Source organism: Alosa pseudoharengus, unplaced genomic scaffold (assembly GCF_046254945.1).
Source record: "Alosa pseudoharengus isolate Yale_2024_CS ecotype anadromous, Long Island Sound unplaced genomic scaffold, YU_APseudo_1.1 YU_APseudo_1.1_scf_17, whole genome shotgun sequence".
NCBI classification, from domain to species: domain Eukaryota; kingdom Metazoa; phylum Chordata; class Actinopteri; order Clupeiformes; family Clupeidae; genus Alosa; species Alosa pseudoharengus.
Genome location: NW_027468640.1, coordinates 25396834 through 25424174, shown reverse-complemented (window position 1 = coordinate 25424174; position 27341 = coordinate 25396834). Strand labels below are relative to the sequence as shown.

Below are 27341 nucleotides of genomic sequence, written 5' to 3'. Positions count from 1 at the left end.
ATTGGGGTTCCTGGGTTTTTGGTGATTCAGAAATCAGCTTCAATTCAAGTGTGTATCGCCATCAGAGTATACTCCAGTGTCCAGGTTCCCAAGGTGCGGTCCAATCTGTAGTCTCAAAGAGTTCTGAGAGGGAGAAGTCACTGATGGCCTCTCCAGGATGAGTTGGCAAGGACGGTGCACTGGCGACAGCAACAGAGTCTATGTTCAAGGCTGGTATAGAGGTATTTGTAGAGGTAAACTGGAAGGCCTTCGCCTGCGGGGGGACGCTGCCTGCTAGTCTTGATTGGCCGTGCAGTGAGCACTGAGGCTCATGCTGCTGCAAGGCTGTAGTGTACCGCTGGAGCTCTGCTCGCAAGTCTGCAATCTCCCTCTCAAACGCAGCATTGGAACGCTCTAGGAACTGCATCTCCTTCATCATCAGACAGAGAGAATAGAGAAAGAGAGAGAGAGAGAGAGAGAGAGAGAGAGAATCGAGTTAGTATAGCCTTACACTACAAAGTGTTAATACACAAAAAGGTAAGGTATGAATTTGCAGGGCAGCCGTGGCCCACTGGTTAGCACTCTGTACTTGTAACCGGAGGGTTGCCGGTTCGAGCCCCGACCAGTGGGCCGTGGCTGAAGTGCCCTTGAGCAAGGCACCTAACCCCTCACTGCTCCCCGAGCGCCGTCATTCTAGCAGGCAGCTCACTGCGCCGGGATTAGTGTGTGCTTCACCTCACTGTGTGTTCACTGTGTGCTGTTTGTGTTTCACTAATTTACCGATTGGGTTAAATGCAGAGACCAAATTTCCCTCACAGGATCAAAAAAGTATATATACTTATATATACGTGTAGTTTCATTAAGTGCATAAAGTACAGGATAATTGCAATACAAATTACAATATTTCATATCCCAATCAATGAACCATCATAGAAAAATATCATGAAGCATAATATTTCTGCTCCTAAGAGGTTAATTTGTGGACTCAGTGAGGTGCTGTGCTCAGCATTTGAGTTTCATGTGATGTATGATGTACATACACATTATCAGAGGTCAAGTTAGTTAGTTAGGTTCTTTATTGTCCCAAGGGGATAATCTTTTTCCCACATCAGAGGTTTCAAGCAACCTAAGAGCTAAAACATGAGGAGACATCCTCTTTTACATATAACAGATAACAATAACCCTCTCCCCACATAACCCACTCACCACCAGTGTTGGGAACGTTACTTTAAAAAAGTAATTAGTTATAGTTACTCACTACTTGTTCCAAAAAGTAACTGAGTTAGTAACTGAATTACTCTATGATAAGAGTAACTCGTTACCAGGGAAAGTAACTATTTGCGTTACTGTTAAAAAAAAAGTTGCTATATGTCAAAGAATTTGGATTTTTTGAGCAGTTTTGAAAAGCCAGTTGAAATTAGTAGAACAGACAGGTGTTTGTAGGCTACATAACTTTCGATATTTATTAGATAGATAGATAGATAGATAGATAGATAGATACTTTATTGATCCCCAAGGGGAAGTTGTACATCGACAGACCTACGGTTGACTTCAGCCTGTGTCATAGGTTTTTGTTGTGAGGCAGAAAGATCTAGCTTTTGCTGCTTGGAGGACATTGCTCCGAGTCCTTCTTTGCTAGTGGATGGCGAGCTATCATCTCTGGTGGAGGGGGGCTATCGGTGTTTTTGGCCACTAGCGTGTGTGAGATGCCTCATTAAATTAAAGTTGCTTACAACGGATGTCGACAAAGTCTTCGCTCCTGGACATAATGTACACATTACATGCACGTTCTTGCCTTTGACCACAATGAATTTGAAGTAGTGCTTATATCTCCACCTTGAAAATGCCAACTTTTCATCGGATTGCTCCTGACCTCTGCTGTTTCATCGAATCTCTACTTTAGCTGTTGCGTGTGTGTGGCGCGTGTGCTGGCAAGTGTGTAAAAACACTGGCTCTGATTGGCTATCATGAAACATGACTCTGCCTTAGCCAATCCTAATCGCTTACGTCGTTATTAACCCACCTCCTCACTAGCTGTGAGCCAGGGGTGCGTTCGGATTACACAGTTTATTCAATCAATGCAAAGTAGGCCTAAGTAACGCACCGCATTTAACGTCCAGTAACGTTAACGGCGTTGTAACGTTGTAAAAAGCAATTAATTAGATTACTCCGTTATTGACAAATTAACGCCGTTAGTTACGCCGTTATACTTAAACGCCGTTACTCCCAACACTGCTCACCACAGATAAACATGCAAACAGAAACAGCACGACAATCAGCAGATACACATTTCCACATGTGACAAATAACAAAACCCCTGTTCCCACATCCCTCTCACCCCACAGAAACATGTAGACAGAGACAGCATGACAGACACAACATTACAGGGGTGAAAAAAAAATGTTACATCAGTTACATCAGCTGAGGGGACAAAGCTTCTCTTGTAATTGGCTTTTTTCCCAGTCTAGTACTCTGTACGTGTCAAAGTTCAGGGAGCAAAAGCAGACGGGTGCACACAAGGCCGACATCCTTCTTTGTGCAGGTTATGCAAATTCTGCAGTTTTTTTTATGGCAAAGCAGTTCTCTTGATAAGCTTAAGGGCCCTATTTTAGCGATCTAAAACACCTGGTCAGAGACGCAAAGGTTTAAAGCCATTTAGGTCCAGTCTACATTTGCTAATGTAACAACGTGATTTTGTGATCAGATGCCAGGCGCATTGTTCAAAAGGGTAGTTCTTATGTTTCTTAATCAGTCAAAGGAGTGTTTTGGGCGTAACATCCATTAAACCAATAAGAGTGACATCTGTCATTCCCTTTAAGAGCCAGCAGAGCAACATCAAACAGTGCATCGAAATTTTGACAGTCAGCACATGCATGGAATCTGCTTGCACGTTTCCACTAATACTTGCTTTACTAAAACCTGTGTGTGACTAGGAGAGTATAGCCTACATGCATCGCCTATTATTTGAACTCATAGGCAAACTGAACTGAAACTCACAGTGACAAACAGTTCTACACTCAGTTATTTACCTTCACTATTGACTGACAAGGGGTTACAATCGAAAACATAGCCTGATGAGTCGTTGCCTCGGACTCGTTGCTAAGGGCTGCCTACATCTCGTGACGGTGCGTCTTCATCGTTGTGCTTCATATGCACTTTTCGCTAATAGACCAGGTTTTTCTTGGTCAGTGGCGTCATGTATGGAGCTAAATTTGTCTCAATAATATTTGTATATGCGCAGAGGGGGATCCACAAATATTTCTTGATTTGCATGTGTGTTTTGATATCTACAAATACAAAAATCATATTTGTAACTCGTATATTGATTTTTACAAATATAGATGTGCATTTGTAAATAAAATGCCATTTGTAAAACCGAAAATTTCATTTGTGAAATGTGATTCTGCATTTGTTGATCACCAGCACACGCATTCTTCGCTTTCCAAAGTTACATGTTTTTGAGACGTTCTTCACATGAAAGTCACACAAATCCACGCGTAAATAGGCCTACTTTAATTCACCGGCACACAGAAATCGCAATCCAGTAGATGGCGACATCCACAAATATTTCTTGACCTGCATTTGTGTTTTGACATCCACAAATAAAAAAATCATATTTGTAACTTGTAAATTGGTTTTCACAATTGTAGATGTGTATTTGTAAATGAAATGCCATTTGTAAAACTGAAAATTGCCTTTGTGAAATCTAATTTTGCATTTGTGGATCACCAGCACACACAGTTATCGTTTTCGTATAGCTTTTAACTATAAACAAAATCAAAGATCGTAATTTTTGATTTCGCTTGCAAACTGACGGTTTTATGCGTTTACTAAACAAAGATTAAACACCACTTTTCCATCAAAAAGCTTGTTGTAAAAGGCATAACTTGTTAGATTTAAGAACTAGGTTCGCTAGCTCTGTGTGTTATGAGCAAAGAATCTTTGGTTATGAGTCCCATAGAACAACACTGCCATCTACTGGATTAGAAAGTGTCAGCAGGCTACTTGTGGATCTGGGTGGCTTCTCTGCGCAAAGTTTGTCTCAAAAATACGTGATCCACAAATGCGAAAACGATAACTGTGTGTGCTGGTGATCCACAAATGCAAAATTAGATTTCAAAAGGCAATTTTCAGTTTTACAAATGCCATTTCATTTACAAATACACATCTACAATGTGAAAACCAATTTACAAGTTACAAATATGATTTTTTTATTTGTGGATTTCAAAACACAAATGCAAGTCAAGAAATATTTGTGGATGTCGCCATCTACTGGATTGCAATTTCTGTGTGCCGGTGAATTAAAGTAGGCCTATTTACGTGTGGATTTGTGTGACTTTCATGTGAAGAACGTCTCAAAAACACGTAACTTTGGAAAGCGAAGAATGCATGTGCTGGTGATCCACAAATGCAGAATCACATTTCACAAATGAAATTTTCGGTTTTACAAATGGCATTTTATTTACAAATGTTTTTTTGCTATATTTGTAAAAATCAATATACGAGTTACAAATATGATTTTTTTATTTGTAGATATCAAAACACACATGCAAATCAAGAAATATTTGTGGATCCCCCTCTGCGCATATACAAATATTATTAAGACAAATTTAGCTCCATATGTCATGATTTTTAGTGGGTGTGAGATAGCAATTTTTGGATCATGCACCTGACCACACACCTTTTTTTTTTTCATTGACACACTCATGGGCACAATGTTCAATGGAAGTGGAGCGCATGGCGAAAAATTAATCACTGACTGGGCGTACGATATGAATAAGACTTGGTGATAAGGTGTAAGATAGGGCCCTTGAGATTCAGAGAGATTCATTTGTCACATACACAAATATAACAGTACACAACTAGCAGTGAAATGTAAACCTGGTTAACTCCAGGATTGTGCAAAATGGTAAAGAATATAACTATTTAAAAAATCTTGAGACCTATTAATTTAGTGTTAATTTAACTATTAACTTGTATTATTTTATTTGGAAGTCGCTTTGGACAAAAGTGTGTGCCAAATCCCATAGCCATAACATATGATAAACATAAGACCTATTCATCAATTTCTCTATGATTGTGTTAAAAGTACTATCTTTCTATGGTGTTTAGTAACAGTAACAGTTTAGTAACAGTTATTTCTAAGTGCCACATATGGACCTGTACTTGACCTTCAATCATTGAGGGGCAGTAGAAATAGTCTACTTTTTTAATCAGGTAAGAATAGAATAAGTTTAGGAGGTAGTGTAGCCTATCCAAATCCAATGCATTCCACATAGGCCTATAGCTAATATTGCTGTCAGTATACAGAAGTAACTTGTAATCATCAAAGTGAAAGAGAAAGGAGAATTAATAAGTTTACATACGTTTTTTTCTGATAAGAAAATGAAAGCAAAATATAGTGTTCCAGTTGTATGTTAGGAGTGTATTGTAGCCCAAGAGTGAGAAGGGGGGATGGAGAAGAGACGTTTCTTTTCAGAGCCTGCGTTTCCCAGAAATGCCTGCAAGGGCAAGTGAGTTGCTCAATACCTCCCCCTCCTGCATGTTGTAACACAAGGGTCTTACGCGAAACCCAGAGGTAGAATCCAAGCATTCACACAATGCATTACATCTTTGCTTTAATACATAACACGAAACATGTTTCTATTTGATCTATTTTCATTTTTTGACAAAACCTATCAAATTCCATTTATACTGTAACATGGGCAGCTGTAGGATTAAATCAGGAAAAATTATACTGACCTCATGAAGCACATCTGCTCTCTCTGTTTGCTTTTTTCTACTCTTTCTTGCAGAATCCCGGTTCTTCTCTTTTCGTTTATACATTCTGACAGGGCGAAAATCATCTTTTCCCTATAACAACAATAATAGTTGGGAATTTCATCAAGTAGCCTTAGACTTTACAAGAGAATCTGAACGTTATGCTTTTCACAAATCAACTATAGCATTGTTTTAAGTCTTCAGCTTGTGATTCTTGTGACATTGGTGTTTAACAGTCTAAAATAGGCTTAGCGTCATTGTAATCAGCATATAATTCTGCCCGTTATTAATCAAGTGAATAAATAGCCTACAATTTACCCAATCTGATGAACTCTGAGACTCCTCGCCGGAAAATGAGGTAGAAATCTCTGCATGATTTTTAGTGTCCATAAAAAAACCCGGCATCGCTTTGCAACTTCGTCTTACTCCACTTGGCGAGACGCATGTATTCCTCAAGTCGTGAGCAGGGTAGCGCACAGCTCAGCAAATAATGTATAGGGCTAACAACTCCGCTTAGCCACTGAGCTGTCTATGTGTTAGTTTTGCTAGCCTACTAGTAACTTTACTACTATTCAATTATAGCCTACAGCAGATAACTGTACCCCGTGTAACGAAGTTAAACTTGCTTGTCTGTTGACTGTTCTGAACATGATAGGAGCTACTTGCGTTTTTAAAAAGCTCTTGCGTCATAGTGGTCATTGCCTGCGGGGACCGAGGTGTGTGTGTGTGTGTGTGTGTGCATGCGCGCGCGCGCGCGCGCGATGTGTAGCCTACTTTCAGTTTCAGATTATTTTAAACCGCCTGGTCTGTAAGCAAACGGAAACGCGGGCGGACCGGTGAGGCGAAAACTGAGGTTGGTGTTACGGGAGGCACCCACATGCTGGGGATTTCTTAAGAAATAGTGACCATGATAGTGACCAACTGTAGTGTAATTCACAAATGTATTCATCTACCATATTGGTGATGTTTTCCTATGTGTTATGTTGTGTTGCACTGGAGTGTCTCGGATGTTAACCAGCTGTGAGTGGCACTGTACACCCAAGACAAATTTCCCTTCTGGGACAATAAAGTTAACCTTATCTTATCAATCAATCAATCAATCAATCAATCAAACTTTATGTTGCCTATATAGCACCTTTAGTGCAAGGTTGTAATAAAATGTGCTTCACGGTGATGTTCTGATCAGTTCAATTCAGATCATCTTATCTGTTGTGGAAGTGTAGACTTGAAAAGTTTCAAACCTTATCAACTCAATTTTGGCACCTGTCCTGTATAACAAAATTCTGTATCATCTGCTGCCCTTGGCACACCATTGCCCTGTGCTTCTATTAATCATAACAGTTGTTTTTAAAGTTTGATTTAAGGTACTTTATTACAGTTTAATGATGGCAGACTGTTGTGTCAGATTCGGGCAACATTCCATCAGATCCTCAGTGTCAGCAAACAGTAATCCTGTTTTACCAGCAGAGGAAAAATAGGATTACACATCACCATCTGATGGGAATGGGGCGGGCAGAACATTTGTCCCCACTGATTACACTTAAAGTGTAATTCCAGCTTTGTTTTATGTGTAAGGAACTTGAACAAGCTTGGTGCTGTTTTGAACAATATTACTGGTTAAAAAATGCTATTTTGGGAAGCGTTTTTTTTTTTTTTTCATGGCCCTTAGCTAATCCACTGTTTGCGATTTGGGGCTATAGCATATACCGGAGCAAGCTCTGTAGTGGTTGATCAACGAAAAATACTGTCTCCACAGCTTATTTGATGTGTTTTAATGCAGAAAAACACCTTGGAGTCAATTTTCACTGGAATTACACTTTAAAGCTGGTCAAATGAAAACTGCAGAACATTTCCACATGTTCAAATGGAAGAGCATGCCATTCTACTGTGCTGATCAAAAAAGTCACTTAAGCATTTGGTTCAGTAGCCACAGTTCACTTGCATAACTGCTGAGCAGTTGCCAATGATGATTAGAGGCATCAACTGAATTTGTGTTTTTCTGACAATCTGGACATGTTCTACATGTTTCAACTAGCATATGAATTACGTCCCAAAAAGAAGAAAGATGAAAATGGGCTTAAAATGTATAACAAATTATGCTTTTCAAGATAATTGTATATTTATTTATTTTTAAGTATAGTATAGTATATATACTACTTTGGATCCCGTGAGGGAAATTTGGTCTCTGCATTTATCCCAATCCATGAATTAGTGAAACACACTCAGCACAAAGTGAACACACAGTGAGGTGAAGCACACACTAATCCCGGCGCAGTGAGCTGCCTGCAACAACAGCAGCGCTCGGGGAGCAGTGAGGGGTTAGGTGCCTTGCTCAAGGGCACTTCAGCCGTTGCCTACTGGTCAGTGTTCGAACCAGCAACCCTCCGGTTACAAGTCCGAATCACTAACCAGTAGGCCACGGCTGCCCCAATATATATATATATATATATATATATTTATATATATGATCTTCAATAAACAATAAAGCAATCAGTTGGTGTCAGACTGTTTTATAATGCATAATGGTAATCACATGGCAAAAGGTAAACACAAATAAAGCACAGATGCAAACAATGCAACAACAATGCAAAATTGATCACTTGTTTCAAATGATGTGACACAACCAGGAAGGTTGCTGAACAGTGCTGGTTCATATTAATGGACATTGTAACGACTACAGAAGGGACCCAGGTGCAAGGAGCAATGGAGTTTTAATAAGCGACAGTACAAGGGAAGATCCACAGACGTAAAAGACAATACAGTCCAAAATTCGGTACACAGGCAGGCAGGGAAAACAGGCAAAAGTGTCCAAAGCACAATTCAAAAGGGCAGGTCGGATAACACGGTCCAAGTCGAATGCACAGGTCGTTCAGAAAAATCGAAAGCGTCAGTCCAAAATACAAAAATCACAGTCGAGAAAGCAATCTAGGTCATACACGAATTATCCAAAATACATAGAATCACGGCTTAGTACGTTACATGAGTTGCAAACAATACCTCACACTGAGGCCAGCCAGGAGAGTCTCTAAAATAGTCTACGGCTCATTAGGGCATTACTTTCAGGTGTTTAAAACTCCGGTGAGCCCGGTCGGCTCTGGAGGGGGCGTGGTCGCTGTGACTGCTCTCCCCGTGACAGCAGCGGCAGAGGGCGCAGCTCCGATGTTACAGTACCCCCCTCTCCACGGGAGACCCCCGACGACCTCTGGCTAGAGGGGCGACCCCGGCAACGAGGGGCAGGTCGGCTCGGGTGCGTTCGATGAAACTCTGCAGTCAGCGTAGGGTCCAGGATGTTTCGAGCCCGTTCCCACGACTGCTCTTCGGGCCCATACCCCTCCCAGTCAACCAGATACTCTAGATGCCCCCCGCGCCTTCTAGAGTCCAGGATGGCCCGAACGGAGTAGGCAGGTTCCCCACCCACCACCAGCGGGGCCGGGGCACCGGAAGCTTTGGAGGGTGGGTGCATCGGGCTGTAGTGCACTGGTTTAAGTAGCGACACATGAAAGGTGGGAGAGATCCAGTATCTGGACGGCAACTGTAGGCGATAAGAGACAGGATTAATTTTCTTTAATATTTTAAACGGTCCTATGTAGCGGGGACTCAACTTGTGACATGGAAGGCGTAGTCGTATGTCTCGTGTTGATAACCACACTCGTTGCCCTGGTTGAAGGTTCAAGTTGGGACGGCGGCGTCTATCGGCAAAGCGTTTTTGCGAGCGGATAGCTCTCCCCAGATGTGTGTTCGCAGATTCCCAGACTTGGCCGCTCCGCTTGAACCAGTCATCAATGGCTGGTACATCCGTAGGTGACGTCTCCCACGGGAACAATGGGGGCTGATAACCTAACACACATTGGAAAGGGGTTAGTCGCAGCGAGGTGTGAATTTTGCGCATATTCCGCCCAACTAAGAAACCTGCTCCAGTCACTTTGGTTGCGACCACAGTACTGTCGGAGATACCTCCCGATCTCCTGGTTCAGTCTCTCAGTCTGACCATTGCTTTGTGGGTGATAGCCCGACGTAAGACTGATGGACACCTGGAGACGTTCACAAAAGGCTCGCCACACGCGAGAAGTGAATTGAGGCCCTCTGTCCGACACAATGTCCTCTGGAATTCCATAAAGGCGAAATACATGGTTAAACAGACACTCAGCCATCACGACAGCATTCGGGAGACCAGAGAGGGGAATGAGCCGCCACATCTTTGAGAAACGATCAATCACTACAAGAACAGTATTGAATCCATTAGACAGCGGTAGGTCTGTAATAAAGTCTACACTAATGTGTGACCAAGGGCGATTTGGTATAGGTAAAGGTTCCAACATACCTTGGGGTAACTGGCGAGGTGATTTAGACTGGGCGCACACAGGGCACGACATCACGTAATCCTACACATCCTCACGTAAGGAAGGCCACCAGTACTTCCGAGAGACCAACTCAATCGTCCGTGATATGCCGGGATGTCCTGACGCAAGAGAGGTGTGTACCCATCGCATCAACTGGGGTCGAGTGATTGCCGGTACATATGACTTCTGGGCTGGGGTGTCGTCTGGGGCCGGTTCCTCTCGTAGCGCGTTGCGGATAGCATCCTCAATTTCCCATCTGACAGGGGCGGCAACGCAGGCAGGCCGCAGAATGGGCTCAGATGCGTCGCGTGACTGTTCAGCATTAAATCTCCGAGAAAGAGCATCGGCCTTACCATTCTTTGATCCTGGACGGTACGTCACGACAAAATTAAATCGAGTGAAAAACAAGGCCCATCGCGCTTGTCTGGAGTTCAATCTCCTCGCCTCCCTCAGGTATTCTAGATTGCGGTGATCAGTGAGCACAATGAACGGGTGAGAGGCTCCCTCCAGCCAGTGTCGCCATTCTTCGAGTGCCAGTTTAATAGCAAGGAGTTCCCTATTCCTTACATCGTAATTCTGTTCCGCGGGGGATAATTTGTGGGAGAAATATGCGCAGGGGAATAATTTCGCTGGAGTCCCGTGCCTTTGCGATAGGACGGCTCCCACCCCTACTTCAGAGGCGTCTACCTCTACCACAAAGGGACGGGATGGATCTGGCTGTCTGAGGATCGGGGCCGAGCAAAACAGGTCCTTCAGGCGATCAAAGGCCCTCTGTGCGTCAACGTTCCACTTCAAACTCTTCTTTCCCTTCCCCAGCAGAGCAGTCATCAGCGCCGCCACTGTGCTGAAGCATCTCACGAACCGGCGGTAGAAGTTTGCGAACCCCAAGAACTGTTGCAGTGCCTTGATCGTCCGCGGCTCAGTCCACCGTTGCACAGCTGCCACCTTACGGTCATCCATGCGCACTCCATCAGGTCCCAGCACGTACCCAAGGAATGCGATATCGGTCTTGTGGAATTCGCATTTGTCAGCCTTCGCAAACAGCTGGTGGTCCCGGAGGCGTTGGAGTACCTGGCGGACATATCGGATATGCGTAAGGATATCAGGTGAGTAAATCATGACAACATGTCTCTGAATATCTCATTCATGAATGATTGGAAGACACTGGGAGCGTTTGATAGCCCATATGGCATAACTAAATATTCGTAGTGTCCCTGATTGGTAATGAATGCAGTCTTCCATTCATCCCCGGGTCTGATCCTAATCAAATTATATGCACTACGGAGGTCCAATTTCGAGAAAATCTTTGCCGTGCGCAGCTGTTCCAGGGCAGCGGGGATCAAAGGCAGCGGATAGCGGAATTTGACCGTACTAGAGTTAAGGGACCGATAATCAATACAGGGCCTTAGACCGCCGTCTTTCTTCTCCACAAAAAAAACCCCAGAAGCTGCAGGGGAGGTGGACGGTCTAATGAACCCCTGACTCATAGCTTCGTCGATGTACACTTCCATAGCTTCCGTTTCTGGGATTGTTAACGGGTATACTCGACTTCGGGGCAATGGGGCGCCCGGCAATAACTCAATGGCACAGTCCCATTTACGGTGCGGTGGCAATTTGGTGGCTTTGATCTTAGAAAATACATCCGCAAAATCCTGGTATACAGAAGGCACATTCTCAGAATTAAGAGTGGCTGTACTTTCGATTGACGTTGAACTTCAGGGGAGTGATAGACAAGCTGTAAAGCACTCAGTGCCCCAGGATATGATTTCGCCAGATCTCCAGGAAATTACAGGGTTATGTTGCTGAAGCCAGGGATGGCCTAACACTAATCGATCATTGGGGGAATTGGTGATTAATAATTGTGTCTGCTCTGTGTGGATGGCACCAACCATGAGCTGTAATGGAATAGTTTGGTGTGTGATCTGCCCTGTTCCCATAGGCTGGCCGTCAAGTGCGTGAATCGTGAGTGGTGGTTCTATGCATTGGATGGGGATTCCCAGTTTCATCACTAACGTTGCGTCGATGAAGTTTCCAGCAGCGCCGGAGTCGATTAATGCTGGAAGAGAGTGAGAGATCGATGTGACAATAATCTTAGCCGGAAGAGTGAGCTGTCTCTGAGAAACATTGTGAAGGAATTTTGCGCTCACCTCCGTTGCAGCTGCAGCATCTCCATCTCGATCAGGTGGACGGACTGGGCAGTGGAGACGCATGTGACCTGAGGCGCCGCAGTAGAGGCACAGCCGGAGTTGGAATCGTCGCTGGCGTTCCTCTCGAGTCAGCGGTGCGCGCCCAAGTTGCATCGGCTCAGGGTCGGTGGTCGATTCGGGAGGGCGTACGTGGCCGGTCATCGGAATGGGCCTGGTCGTTGAAGAGGTCACGGTTCGGGATGTGCGGCGCTCCCGCAGCAGATTGTCAATCGACACAGACATGCGGATATATGAATCCAGGTTTCTGTTATCACCCCTGCAGGCCAATTCCGTCTGAAGGTCCGGACTCAGGCCCCGGCGATATAGCGTCAACAAGGCGGCGTCATTCCATCCGCTGCCAGATGAAAGAGTGCGGAACTGAAGCGCGTAGTCCGCCGCGGTGCGCCAACCCTGACGCAGCTCACACAGGAGGTTGCCGATGTCACGGCCAGCAGCTGGATGATCGAACACCTCTCGGAAGCGTGAATGGAAGTCTTGCTCGGATCTCAGCATCGGATGACCTTGACCACATCGCAGTGGCCCACTCCCGGGCACGACCAGAAAGGAGGGAGAGAACAAAGTGAATCTTATCTTGCTCAGTGGTGAATCGTTCACGATAATGAGCCAGATACAGGAGGAGGAGCACTGCATAAGGAAACCCTTGCACTTCTCTGGATCACCATCATATCTCTCCGGCTCGGCGACCAAAGCGGGCGGGTGGCCTGCGCCTCCTCCAGGAGGTGCCAAGAGCGATCTCCGCATCACATCCACCAATTCCTGTAGCAGCGCACTTACTCTCGCTGGGTCCGTCATGTGGGTGGTGAGGTACGTTCTGTAACGACTACAGAAGGGACCCAGGTGCGAGGAGCAAAGGAGTTTTAATAAGCGACAGTACAAGGGAAGATCCACAGACGTAAAAGACAATACAGTCCAAAATTCGGTACACAGGCAGGCAGGGAAAACAGGCAAAAGTGTCCAAAGCACAATTCAAAAGGGCAGGTCAGATAACACGGTCCAAGTCGAATGCACAGGTCGTTCAGAAAAATTTAAAGCGTCAGTCCAAAATACAAAATACAAAAATCACGGTCGAGAAAGCAATCTAGGTCATACACGAATTATCCAAAATACATAGAATCACGGCTTAGTACGTTACACGAGTTGCAAACAATACCTCACACTGAGGCCAGCCAGGAGAGTCTCTAAAATAGTCTACGGCTCATTAGGGCATTTCTTTCAGGTGTTTAAAACTCCGGTGAGCCCGGTCGGCTCTGGAGGGGGCGTGGTCGCTGTGACTGCTCTCCCCGTGACAGCAGCGGCAGAGGGCGCAGCTCCGATGTTACAGACATAAACTATCAGTGAGTGCATTGTAGGCTGTAGACTGTAATGTACTTCTTATTTTCAGTACTGAAATGCCTGTCTTTTCCAGTATACAGTTTTTCACTATTGCTACAGTAAAACACATTTTTTGAAACCTTCCATAATTTTCTCAGAATTGTAAACACAAACCCCCATTCTCAATATTTTATTTTTACTGGATTTAGAGTAAATGTTGAATCCACTGTGTTACTGAAACAATTACTGTAACATTTCTCCTGGAGCTATATGCACTACCCTGAACACTGTGTTTTCCATTTTTAGATGTATGGAATGACTGCTCAGTGGTTTTTTCATTTTGATTGCTTTGTGATTGATCTGAAGACATGGTTTGCTTTTGAGCACAGGTACAACTGTTTTAAGACGATTGTTCAGTTTTGCAAAGATTGTCAGAGATTTTGTGAATGTTGTTTGAGATTTGGGGTTTGTGTTTACAGTTTTGAGAAAAGGGTGGAAGGTTTCAAAAAATGTGTTTTAGCAATTTTGAAAAACTGCAATAGACCCTCCCCCGCACATTTAGGCAGTTCTAAGGTTGAGCAGAAGTTGTTGAGTGATGGGTCTGGAAAGCCAATTAAGGTAGACATAGGATATAAGATATAGGAAGCAGGGCTGTAGTGGAGGCTAAACGCAAGTAAATGCAGTTTATCCACCTCTGAAATTTCAGAAATAGAGTATATACACCTCTTAAAAGAGTTTATTCACCAATTGCAACTTATAACATTCAAAAACCACACTGTATTATCCACATTCATATGAACACTCATCAACACTCTAGGAACCATTTAATACGGTATTGCTATAAACATTGGACAATAACCTCCACCATCATCAAACATGTACTGAATGCCTTTTAAGAAAATTTGATACCACATGGCACAGTCCTCCTTACCGTGATCACAGAATTCATAGTTTACCCACCTCTTATTTTACCACTACACCCCTGATAGGAAGCATACAGAGGCCATGAGAGTCTAGCCGGAGACAACTGTCCAGGTAGATCAAGGAGGAAAATTGATCTTGCACTACTCCACTTGCACACTTGCACACTTTGCAACTTGTTGTTGTTTGTCCTGTTGTCCTGAAAACACTTCTGAACACACTTCTGCTGCTCTTACATAACTTGCACCACTATGCCACTTGCATACTTAGGTCAAACAGAACTACCTCAGCCATTTATTGGCCTGACTTTTGCACTATTATATTGACTGTCTACTGTATGCACAATTTCAACCCATATTTTGCTGCTCTTATTTCTTCATTGTATGTGCCTTCTTATTTACTTTTTATATTGTTTACTTAAATGTTATGTTTTCTCTGTGGACCAAATTGGTAAAATATGTCTTGTCTCCACCGTGGGATAGTGGGAAACGTAATTTCGATCTCTTTGTATGTCTTGACATGTGAAGAAATTGACAATAAAGCAGACTTTGACTTTGACTTTGAAAACTTTCTGAAAACAACTGTATACTACTGTCTACACTGCACTATATCTTTTGTCCTGTCTATGCACCACCTACTTTGTATATCACATTGCACCTTTTCTGCTTTTTTGCACTTCTGGTTAGACACAAACTGCATTTCGTTGTCTCTGTACTTGTACTCTGCACAATGACAAAAAAGTTGAATCTAATCTAATCTAAAATGGATTTGGATCAATGGATCATGGAATGGATCAATCTACACATAATACTCCAACACTCTACAATAAACAGGTGTTTGGAGTGTTTTTATTTGTAAATTTATAAAAAATAAAAGACTGAAATATTCATTTTACATAAGTATTCAGACCCTTTGTTATGAACTTGCTTGTAACTGAGTTCTGGTATCCTACTTATAACAATGGTCCTTGAGATACTTCTACAATTTGACTGGAGTCTACCTGTGCCTAAATTACTGTAATTCACTGGACATTATTAGGGAAGGCACACATCTCTTTATATAAGGTCTCACAGTTGATGGTGTATATCAGAGTGAAAACCAAAGATGGACTCTCATGGCCTCTGTATGCTTCCTATCATATCAGGGGTGTAGTGGTAAAATAAGAGGTGGGTAAACTATGAATTCTGTGACCTGTAAAATGAATATTTCAGTCTTTTATTATTTATAAATGTACAAATAAAAACACTCCAAACACCTGTTTATTGTAGTGTTGGAGTATTATGTGTAGATTGATCCATTCCATGATCCATTGATCCAAATCCATTTTAGATTAGATTAGATTCAACTTTTTTGTCATTGTGCAGAGTACAAGTACAGAGACAACGAAATGCAGTTTGTGTCTAACCAGAAGTGCAAAAAAGCAGAAAAGGTGCAATGTGAAAGACACAGATCTGGGGAAGGATACAAGACATTTTCTACAGCATTGAAAGTGCCCAAGAGCACAGTAGCCTCCATTATTCTCAAATGGAAAAGTTTGGAACAACCAACAGTATAGATCTGGCCGCTCAGCCAAACTGAATAATCTGGGATGAAGGGCCTTGGTCAGACAGGTAACCAAGGACCCAATGATCACTATGAATGACATCCAGAGTTCCTTTGAAAGGATGAGAGAAGCATAAAGAAGGACAAACTGCCAGGATCCTGCAGGGACTGACTGACTTTGTGCCACCCTGGTGGCCATTTTGTATGTTGTCCTGTGTTTGCCTACTTTGGCTGTTCCCCATGTGCTCTGTGTATACCTGTCTTTCATCTGTCTTCGTCCCTGCCCATCTCCTTATATGGTCTGCATTTCCTGTCTCGTTAGTTTCCCTCCGTTTCTGCTAGCACCTGTTCCCTGTTATTGTCTTGTTGGTCTTGTTAATTAGTCTGTGTATTTCTACCCCCGTTCCTCTGTCCTTTGTCGGTTTGTCTCTCTGTTTGTCATGTTGGAAGTCTTGTAAGTATAGTTTGTATAGTTAATAAAATGGTGTTGTTTGAAAGAGTCTTGCGCTTGGGGCCTATCCTGTCTGCCCTGACACAAACATCAGTGCAGCTCAGTGCCTGGTTTCTTCCACACACAACGTTGGGAATTAGGGCCAAATAGTTCAGTCTTCGCTTCATCAGACCAGATGATTTTACTTCTCATGGTCTGAGAGTCTCATGGTCTGAAGTGCTTTTTGGGAAAACTCCTGGCAGACAATGTCTGTATATTCTTGTTGTCTGGTGTGCAGTGTCATCTGTGTCTGTGCCTCTGTCTGTATGTATGTACAATTTGTACAATGTCCCCTGTGTGTTGTAATGTCTGTCTGTATGTACGGTTTAACATATTGTACAGTGTCCTTCACACCTACACACATTAATCCAGACAGAAAACGTACTTTGTTGGTTGCAGAAATGTGGCACCTATTTGGCTTGTTTGTGAAAATGGTGTCGGAAGCATCGACAGTAAAATAAATGGACCGAGCCACTTTGTACTTTAGTGGAGACAAGTGAAGCCATTTTGAATCTGGTTCTTGAATTGTGCTGTGCTCAATGTCAGTTGTCATTGTTTTTTTTTTTTTCAGAAGGTTTCCTCTTTTAGGCCTATATAGTTTTCCCATGGACTTTCCCTCAGACTGCCTTTGAGGTTTTTATTCAGAGAATACGGTTACTTCTCTCCTGTGCGACTGAAAGTTGAATGTTCTAATTTTTAGCATAGGTTTAGAATTTTTTTTATTACAGAGCCATATAGTGAAATATGAAGATATGAAGCCAGCCATACGGTGTTGGATTTAAGAACCACTGTTGGAGAGTTACAGACAAAGGTATCATCTCCCACTATGAACAGATGTCAGCTGTTGTACTGAGGGGAAATACAGAAAAACATGGATAATGACAGAGTGGGTGTAGGTATGTGAATGCGAAATTCCAGGAAGAAAAATGAGAGAATGGTAGCCTGGCTGACACCAGACCTATTCTGAATTGAGAAATCGCCTTGAAATGGTGGTAGATGGATATGCAGAGCAAATTCAAATGCACTCACAGATTGGTCTGTTCAATCAGAGAATTGAAAGATAATTAGTAGCAAAACAGTGATCAAATATTAGCCTACATGGCAGTGAGTTTTGTTTTCAAATGGTTTCATGCATGTCTAGATAACGGGTGAGGAATGTTTAGGAGACAGACTATCGTAAATCCTAAAATTATGGGTCTTTTATTTAGGCTGCGCAAAGCACAGCACCTTTATTTGGGGCATGGCTTGTACTGTTTGATATTGCTAAATATCGGGACTGATGACCACTGAAATCTGTGGGGTATTTGATGGTTCATGAAAGGGTGTTGGGATTTCCATCCGCTTATTGCAAGATAAGGCATCCGCTTTCATTTATTCATGGGACGTGTGTTGTGCTGAAATGGAAACCTTATTCCGTATAGCCAAAGAGGTCTACGATAGCCTAAATTTAGTTATTTCTTTTATTCTGCAGCAACAATTGTGTTTAAATGTAGGTTACTGCTTCAGCCTCTGGCAAGCTCAGAAGGCGGCATGCAACTGGTAGCTTGAGAGCAACGTGTTGGAGACTCGTGGTGTAAGACAATGACTTTTCATTGGCAACAATATTAAACCAACCAACAAAATAAAATATTAAGAGCTCTTTCATGAGTTAAATTGAAACAAAATTATTACTGGCCTTTATTTGTCAGAATCTGAGGCCCGGCCATAATTTGAGGCTTTAGGTACACACATGTGCTTCAGGCATAGGGCTACCTAATCTCTGACTGAAAGTGCACAGCACTTGTGCATTTGAGAGCGCTCTCTCGCAGCTAGACAGTTATTTTTCATGTAGGGTTCATGTCAGTTAATATGAATTAACATTTAAAAACATGTTCAATTATATATCTTTTCATATATAAGTCGCACCTGACCATAAGTCGCAGGGCCAGCCAAACTATGAAAAAAAGTGTGACTTATAGTCCGGAAAATACGGTAAAAGTCAGTTCACATAAAGCATCTGCAAACTGTTCAGTTGAGTTTAGAGACAGTTAATCAACAACAATGGCATTATACATTTCTCCCTGCACTTTCCATAAAATGATAGGGAGAGCCCATTTTACTGGCACACCAGTTAAAATACAAAATTATACTGAATAAATTCAGGTGAGATGGCATGTGATGGGAGCTGGGAAAACCCATCACCTGGTGAAATCCAGAATTTTGCAAATATGGCATCCATGATGGTATCAGAATCTTAAGTTGGTGAAATTTCACCAGAGATGAAAAAGTTTTTTTTTTTTTTATTTCACCACGTGATGGATTTTTCCTAGATCCCATCATATATTAGAAATGTTGGCCTAATCCCAGAGTTCCCTGCCATGCTAATCACAGCAACTTAACTCACTGACTTGACTCACTTTACTAGCATTCTGTCACATGATGACAAAAACACCCGAAGATGCTGTTCACTAATGGTATGGGTGCAAACCTATTGAATTTCTGATTTTGCAGTCGTATTTGTTATAAGTTCATCTTGTCATTTTACATTGTGTCTATGGATTGATCATTGAAAAAATCTCCTTTTGCATTAGATTCTTAAACAATGCACTTTTTCTTATTTTGATGGACAAAATGGACAGGACTGAAAACAGTAGGCTATCACTTTGACAGAACAATCAAACGGTAATATCCATATAGGCTATTCACTATTGCATTAAACTACTGTACAATTGTGCAAAGGACTGTATTTTAGGTCTAACAATATTGAATGGATCTACTGTTGTCAATTTGTTTTTGACTACAGAACTATGGCCTATTGCATCATTGTTGCTAATTTCCCTAAACCATAATAGTTCAATTGTACGACACACCCGCAGAGGGCGTAGTTTTGCTTTATTGAAGAGAAACTGCGAGCACCTTCCTCACGGCAGTCAGTCAAAACGACTTGAATGACGATGTTATGATCCAATCATTTCCTCTGCCGCGCCCAAACTCTTAAGAAATTGGCCAATGATTGGTGTGATGGGAGGACCCATGTATAACTGACTTCCTGGTAACAAAGGCGGTGCGACATGGCTACAGCTAGCTAGTGTATAAGTACATGCTAGAACATGAGGAATGATTGCATGTTCGTAAAGAAGGGTTAAGTTAATGTATTAATGATATTTTCTTTGCACATTTAAATAATAAGGCTGTTACGATGGGGTTGTTAACGATACTGAAGAAAATGAAACACAAGGAACGCGAGATGCGGTTGCTCATGCTGTATCCTTCATGCTGCTGACAGTTATCTCAGTCGGAATGTGTGTTCGCTAGCTATGGTAATAATAATTGAATCGTTATTTGCTTGGGTTTTGCTGCTTATTGTTTTGTCAAAATACTTAAAAGCAAAGTGATACTTAACCGTGTTTTCAGCGGACTGGATAATGCGGGGAAAACAACTATTCTGAAAAAATTCAATGGCGAAGATGTCAGCACGATATCACCAACACTGGGATTCAACATAAAGACGCTAGAACATAGAGGGTAATTTTGAATCGCTGTTTGTTGATGCTTTTCTGATATAACATTATAGAACATTACTGTAGCTGTAAGCTAGTCTGGGACATGTAGTCGTGTCAGTCTGCATTGTTAAAATAATTGGATAGGTGTCCCATAATTGAACGACAGTGACCCTTATTATGAGAAGCTGTTTCTCCAGGTTTAAACTGAACATCTGGGATGTAGGAGGACAGAAATCTTTGCGATCATACTGGAGAAATTACTTTGAGAGCACTGATGGCCTGGTCTGGGTTGTGGACAGTGCTGACAGACTCCGGCTAGATGACTGCAAAAAAGAGCTGAGTTCTTTGCTGCTGGAAGAGGTATTATTAATGGTCATACACCATCTAAGTTTACACTCAGAGAGCCTACTTCCCTGCTCCGTCTTCTCTCTGTCACACCCACCTGTTGTATTGCTGTTTTGGTCTCCTTTAAAAAAAATACAGTGTGGAGCATATTGTACAGTTGAAATAAATCACTTGTAGTGGGATATCAGCCTATTTAAATATAGTAATTTCCCATGGCAAACAAAGCCATCCCAGAAATCTCACCATCCCAAATGGCAAACTCAAAATAAACCCATGTTGTTTCTTTCGTTTGTCTTACATATCCACATATTATGCAATTCTGGGGTTTAAAAGCCTAAGGTGCTACAGCAGATCTGCTGCAAATTGCTTTGTGGGTCCCTTTCCCCTGTATGACCCTCATGCTCTCTCATAAGGAGGAACTGAAGCTTTTATAGACCAACAATCACAGATAATTAGCCCATTTCACAAGATGGGGCTGCTGTGTAAATCAACTTCCTGTGGAACAACACAGTCCCATAGACAGCAAAAGAAAAGTCCACAGGAAAGACAAAAGCAGGAAGACGTTTTACCCTGCCAATTAAGGCATCATTAACATCAACAAGGCCGGACACCTGAGGGGTATTTCACAAAACCTAGATAAGGGATTAAGCTGGGATTTTTAGGTTATCCTGGATGAATTTAGCCTTGACTTGGTTTCACAAAAGAGATGGCACATAAGTTACCATGGGGATTTATTCTCTGCACCTATCCTGGTCCCGACCAGGCTAACAGCCAAGCTAAGTTCATTCTAATGGTAATTATGTTGTCTTATTGGTTCAGCTAGCTGTCATTCACATCAGACCTCTGTGCTAATTTTTAAGGAGCTTTATTACATTTATAAACTATTTGATAAATGTATTTGTTCGCAAAACAAAACAGATTGTCTGCCTACTACCATATGGTTATTATTTCAATTGTGATAGCCTTATAATTATTAACATAGGCCTAGGTAGCCTACTCATTGTTTGCTTATTTTATTGATAGACGTTTGATGAATGAATGAGCCTACTGTAGTTGATTGGAAGTAGAGGGGCAAGTTTTCGAAGGTATTTTCAACTATAATATTAAATCATACTATGTGCAGTGGCAAGCGCTTTCTTAATGATGTTGCGTGCCGAGACAAGGAAGCACTCACACGTGGGTGCATACGTAAATTTGCATTCAGTTGGTCTACCACGCCTACTTCTGCTGTTTTACAGAAATAGCCATTATTCCCCATTCCAAAAAGGATAACTTTACTTCATTGTTAGTCTATATCAAAAGCGGTTGTTCACTTTGTGTGAATGACGCTATTTTCCGCATCTTTTTTATTCCAACCGTGGGCACTTTGGAGCAGAAACAAGAACGCGCACACATCCTGAATTACATACACCTGGCTTGACATAGTCGCTCCTACTCATCCTGGATTGGCATTAGTGAAACGAGTTGAGCTAGGATGACCAGACAACGCTATGTCAAACCTCGCTTTATCACTTATCTTGGATGTCTTAATTCTGCCTTTGTGAAATACCCCTCTGGACACTGTGAAATAGGCTTATTAGATCATTTAAAAGGCTGCTCTGAATAGCAGATTGCTGATAGCAAACTAGATGTTTTACTAAGACAATGGCAAATGTTAAGACCGAACTAACACAAATAAACTGGTGGGTAGTAGTACAGTTGTTTACTTTATCGTTGTCCTCCTTGGACAACCATAACATCCTTGTTTATCTCAGTAAACCTCCTGTTTTCCTGCCTCACTATTGTTACTTTCTTCCAGAGGCTGGCTGGAGCAACACTTCTAGTTTTTGCCAACAAGCAGGACTTGCCGGGGTCTTTGTCCAAGGAGGCAATACAGGAGGTGAGGGTACAAGTGTTCTAAATCCCAACATGTTTGGTAATCATCACCATCATCAGATTGGGTAACATAATGCCTTTGGCCTTTTTTTTTATTTAACTAAGGGCAAGTGTTTGAGGGACTGGAGGAGTTGGCTTACCTTGACTTTGGTCTTTTTACAGGCTTTGGCGTTGGATGATATTAAAACTCATCACTGGTGCATCATAGGCTGCAGTGCCGTCACAGGCGAAAATCTGCTCATGGGGGTGGACTGGCTTCTGGATGATATCGCTGCACGGATATTCACCACAGATTAACTGATTGATTTGCCTTTACAAGACCACAAAAGTGGACTTGAAATGTATAATGCAAAGTGGAAGTTACACTTGCAGTACACATTCTGTAAACAAATTAAGAATACTCCATTATAACACGTTTACTTTTACACAGTGCTGATCTGATGTTCATGTCATGAAATGTAAAGAAATCCCTACATGTATCGCTACATGTCATAATTGTACAAACAGTTCATCAACTTTGTTATCAACCCGTTGAACAATGGCTGGAGAAATGAGGGAGTTTGATAGAGTGGTTGTGTGACACCTTTCTTTCAGGCCAAGACATTCCCTCTTTTTTGGAGAAATACGTGGACATTTGCTTGTTTTACACTAATAAAACAGACTAAAATGTTAAGTTCTCTCCAAACATTTAGGTAACCATAGTTAATTGGCTTGAATGAACCTGCAGAAGAATGAGTCTCATAGCAAACAACTCTGATGTGGGCTTTACATAGCCTACATATTATACTTATAATGGTTATGGGATTTGGCAGATGCTTTTGTCTAAAGCGACATACAAATAAAAAACAATACAATAGCTAAATTTAACAGTGAACAATAAAAATAATAATAATGTAACCAATGAACACATAATTTCGGTGCATCGCAAACTCAATATTGAGCTCTTAAAGAAAGAACAAGTATTTTGATGGGTATTTGAAAGAAATGTATAAGTATAGCCTAGTTATTGGTCCTAACCAAACATCTGAAGTGATAAAATTGGCATTTTCAATTGCACTTTTACTAATTTTAGTGGCCTTGGATGAGTTGAAAGGCTTATAAATAAAATGTATTATTATTATTATTTTGATCACAGAAAACCCAGGCTGGTAAATGGAGCACACAGAAATTTTAAATTAAATACAGGTTACAAGTTTGATACTTGCAGCACAAATTCTGAAAATGTTAAACTCAACATGTATCATAGTGCATACACATCTCTGCAATCTTGGACACTGGTCACTGAAAATATGATTGTGAAATGCTATAGCTTATATTGATTTTACTACAGGTACTAATATTGTAGACAATATTATTTGCCTGAAATACTGATTACAGTCTAGTCATTATAGTTGCTGCAGAAATATTAATCAGCAGTTTGTAGATGTCGTCTGACCATGACATTTTTTTGCCACAAGGTGGCGACCTAACATTTTTTTTTTTTTTTTAGACACCACTTCAAAACCTAAAACAGCAAACATTTTCACAATTCTGTTTCATGTAAACTTATTCTTAGATTTCTCTGTTTTATTCTTTAAATCCTTAACTCAAACTGCAAACAATCCTTCACATGATTACTAGAATCTAAGTCACAAATTTTAATGGTGCCCTGACATCATCTACTAATTATTCATCATCCTGGCCATAAATGCTAGCCTGTGCCACCATAGTGATGAGTCATCTGGGAGGAGTTCAACTTCCAACATCTGCTTTATGCACCTGGTACAGGTATGGTGCTATTCCACTCAGCTGGTACATCTTGTATGTCTAATATAGTAGTGTCTAGTATAATCGCACCTTGAAAAGTAATTTGAGTTTCAGCAACAGTAGGTGTATTCTCATCTAAATCATCAGTGTCAAGATCTGAACCATCAACTGATGCTGAAGAGTCCACATAATCTTTGATGGCACTCCAAGAAGCTGGGGGAGATATTTGTGTTTTGGGTTCTGTAGTTGTGATGGCAACCAAAAGGAGAGATTCAGTAATCTCAACTATAGGTGAGGTCTTCACTGTAGAATCGTCACATTGGCCTAAGCAATCCCCTTGAGGTTGTGCGGTTGTGGTGGGGACCAAAAAGAGAGATTCAGTAATCTCATCTATAGGTGAGGTTGTGGTGGGGACCAAAAGGAGAGATTCAGTAATCAAATCTATAGGTGAGGTCTCCACTGTAGAATCGTCACATTGACCTAAGCAATCTCCTTGAGGTTGTGCGGTTGTGGTGGGGACCAAAAGGAGAGATTCAGTAATCTCATCTATAGGGGAGGTCTTCACTGTAGAATCGTCACCTCGAGCTGTTGGCACAGATTCAGAGATGACATGGGCGGTTTCGTCTCTGTAAAAGGCGTCAGTCATCTCAGTGTACGATGCAGCAGCGTCATCTTCAATCTCGCCTGACCCCTCAATATCCACAATCTCAATATCACTTTGGCTGCTTGCACCTGAACTAGAGTCCAAGAACTCAGCCCAAAGAGCCTGTTCAAGTCTCTTTTCTCCGCCTGAAAAAGTTTGAAAAGTAAAAAAAAGCTGGTCCACCACATCCTTACTGGTTATGTCCCAGGCCAAATCATCAGAAAACAAAACTTCATCGGTGGGAGGAAACAACTCTGATGGTGAATCTATTTGGCTGGCATTATCTTGTAAGACGCCATCGCCACTAAACTCCCCTGATAATTCCAAGTCATCATCGCCACTAAACTCCCCTGATAATTCCAAGTCATCAAACAGACCTTCAATGTGACCACTGTAACCACCGGCTTCCTCGAAAGTTAAGACTGAATCCCTGTCTTGCTCGTCATCAGTCTGTTTAGTTGTGCTTTTACCGAGAGCACTGGCTGCATCCACAATGAAAGATGATGGTGACAAGATTTTCCAATCAGACTGCTCTGATAGGCCCAGGCCTATGTATTCTGGAAGAGGCCTTGCTGTCCCTAAAAAGACAACGGTATCAATATTTAAAAATCTATAAGGCAACATTAGTAAATGTTACCACTGGCTGAGAATCAACATGAGAAACTGTAGAAGACTTAATAACAGGCTGCTACAAAATCTATCTGAGTTGTAAGTTAGCACTAATACGTCCAAGGCTAGCACTACCAGGCCCATATTTAATTGCCAGGAGACTAAACAATTGGAACATTATTAGTTTAATATTGTAGTAACAGGGCTGTAGTAATAATGGTTTGTTTCAGTATATCACCTCTTTCATTTTAGACTGAACACCCTCCCCTGAACGCTATCAATTTTGCTAGCATAGCTTCTAGCTCCACCACATAAAATACCATAGGGTAACGTTAACCATTAACTTAACATTGGCTAACTTCAGCCAGTCACATTACATTAATGAAGACCATAAAATACAATAACTTTAAGTTTACGATAAATGTTACAAAACAACTTTTTTCACGTCAGTTAATTAACATAAATAACCCCCCCCAATGAAATACTTAATAGGTAGCTTCTAGGTTGGCTGACTGACAACCGTTGCTACCATTAGCCTGTTTATCAATATTTTGTGGCAGGCTGGCTAAAAAGAAAGTTAGATATTGAATGTTTTACCTTGGTTGCATTGTAAACAGAGGTACAAAAGTAAAACAGCAAGACAGTGGAGTCCATAAGCCATAGCTTTTGTCGTAAGAAAAGTAATGGTCTTTCAAATGAATGCCTTGATAATGCTAAGGTTACTGACTTGTGGGGAAAGCGTGCATTGTGCGTGAGAACTTTTTCAAAATTCAAATGTGCATTTTTGGTATGGTTACTATAGTTACACAACAAGCAGAGTAGGCTATTCTAAAATCTTTGTAACATCAGCAAACGTTCTAGAGTCTTTGGTAGTACCATTATCAAAACAGAATGGGTTGGTGTCTGAAATCAACATAGATAGATTACTTGATTCATCCCCAGAGGGAAATTATAGTGTTACAGCAGCAATTAATAATATAAACATATATCACACATAAATATACATACAAGTTAAAAAAAATAATAATACAATTGGATAGTCTCTGTTAAAGAGGTTTTAAACTGCATTGTCTTTCGGCATAATATTTTCTCTCACGGCACAAATGGGGAGTTGTAAATAGTTATGGCAGTGGGCAGGAATGATTTTCTATAGCGGTCCTTGTTACAGCGAAGTTAGAGCAACCTCCAGCTGAAAACACTCTGTTGTTTGACCAGTAGTTCGTTCAGTGAATGTGATGTGTTGTCTATAATGTTAAGGGACTTTTGCAACATCCTTCTCTCAACAACTAACACTAGGGGTTCAAGTGTACTTCCAATTACAGAGCCAGCTCTTTACACCACAGTATGTGCACTTTATGTAGGCCTGACAGCATGGCCAGTTACCGTTACCATTAGCCTGTTTATCAATATTTCGTGGCAGGCTGGCTAAAAAGAAAGTTAGATATTTAATATTTTACCTTGGTTGCATTGTAAACAGAGGTACAAAAGTAAAACAGCAAGACAGGTTGGCTGACTGACGTCATTGCTCTTGCAATAAACAAGATCAAGCAGGAGGAAAATAATTGGCAGTATTATATAGCCTACAGCAGGTACAACCAGAAGCATATCCACTAACTTGTGGGGGCATAGAGCATATCATTGAAACATTGTGCAACATATATGTGCATCATGTTTGTTTTCTTACAATCAAATATGAGCAGCAGTATCCCACTGGTCTGTGTATTAGTTAGGTGCTGCTGACCTTTCCTGATGGAGAGGGTTGAATAAAGCAAACCTGAGAAACACCTGGAGGCTATATTAGTTCAGTATATAATACTGGTTCAATATGTAATGTTTCTTTCCCCATGAAATGGTAAACATTAATCAATCTATCAATCTTTCTATTGTTTAATAGTGCAGTATCACCATGCAACATGGGGGGTATTCCAAGTAGCCTACGTGGTTTAGTGACAAACCTGGGTAAGTTAACTCAGAGTAGGCCTAAGGGGTGAACTTAATAGAAAAAAAAATGTACCCCCAAAATATGACCTGAAATTAAAATCAATCACCTTTATAGTATCCGTTTAGATACTTTTAGTCAAGTCAACTTTA

General features: G+C 41.5%; 1 protein-coding gene and 1 long non-coding RNA gene across 2 annotated transcripts; one reads left to right on the top strand and one right to left on the bottom strand.

Annotated features, from left to right (window-relative positions):
• Positions 1 to 324: 324 nt before the first annotated feature.
• Positions 325 to 5811, bottom strand: LOC143127517 (uncharacterized). Its single transcript, XR_012987644.1, has 3 exons — positions 5722 to 5811; positions 5346 to 5480; positions 325 to 409 (listed from the first exon to the last, which is right to left on the bottom strand). It is a non-coding gene; the product is annotated as an uncharacterized LOC143127517 (long non-coding RNA).
• A 13765-nt stretch (positions 5812 to 19576) lies between these two features.
• On the top strand, positions 19577 to 22925 carry arl2 (ADP-ribosylation factor-like 2). Its single transcript, XM_076289074.1, has 5 exons — positions 19577 to 19793; positions 19944 to 20054; positions 20230 to 20392; positions 22176 to 22256; positions 22415 to 22925. Exons 1-5 carry the CDS (start codon positions 19729 to 19731, stop codon positions 22547 to 22549), a joined length of 555 nt encoding a protein of 184 aa, XP_076145189.1. The 5' UTR covers positions 19577 to 19728; the 3' UTR covers positions 22550 to 22925.
• Positions 22926 to 27341: the final 4416 nt, after the last annotated feature.

Excerpts from the sequence above, each read along its gene's own strand:
- arl2 (XM_076289074.1), top strand. The coding sequence starts at position 19,729 with ATGGGGTTGTTAACGATACTGAAGAAAATGAAACACAAGGAACGCGAG. Across the intron at positions 20,393-22,175 it reads GTTCTTTGCTGCTGGAAGAG|AGGCTGGCTGGAGCAACACT; the intron begins GTATTATTAATG and ends ACTTTCTTCCAG. Across the intron at positions 22,257-22,414 it reads CCAAGGAGGCAATACAGGAG|GCTTTGGCGTTGGATGATAT; the intron begins GTGAGGGTACAA and ends GTCTTTTTACAG.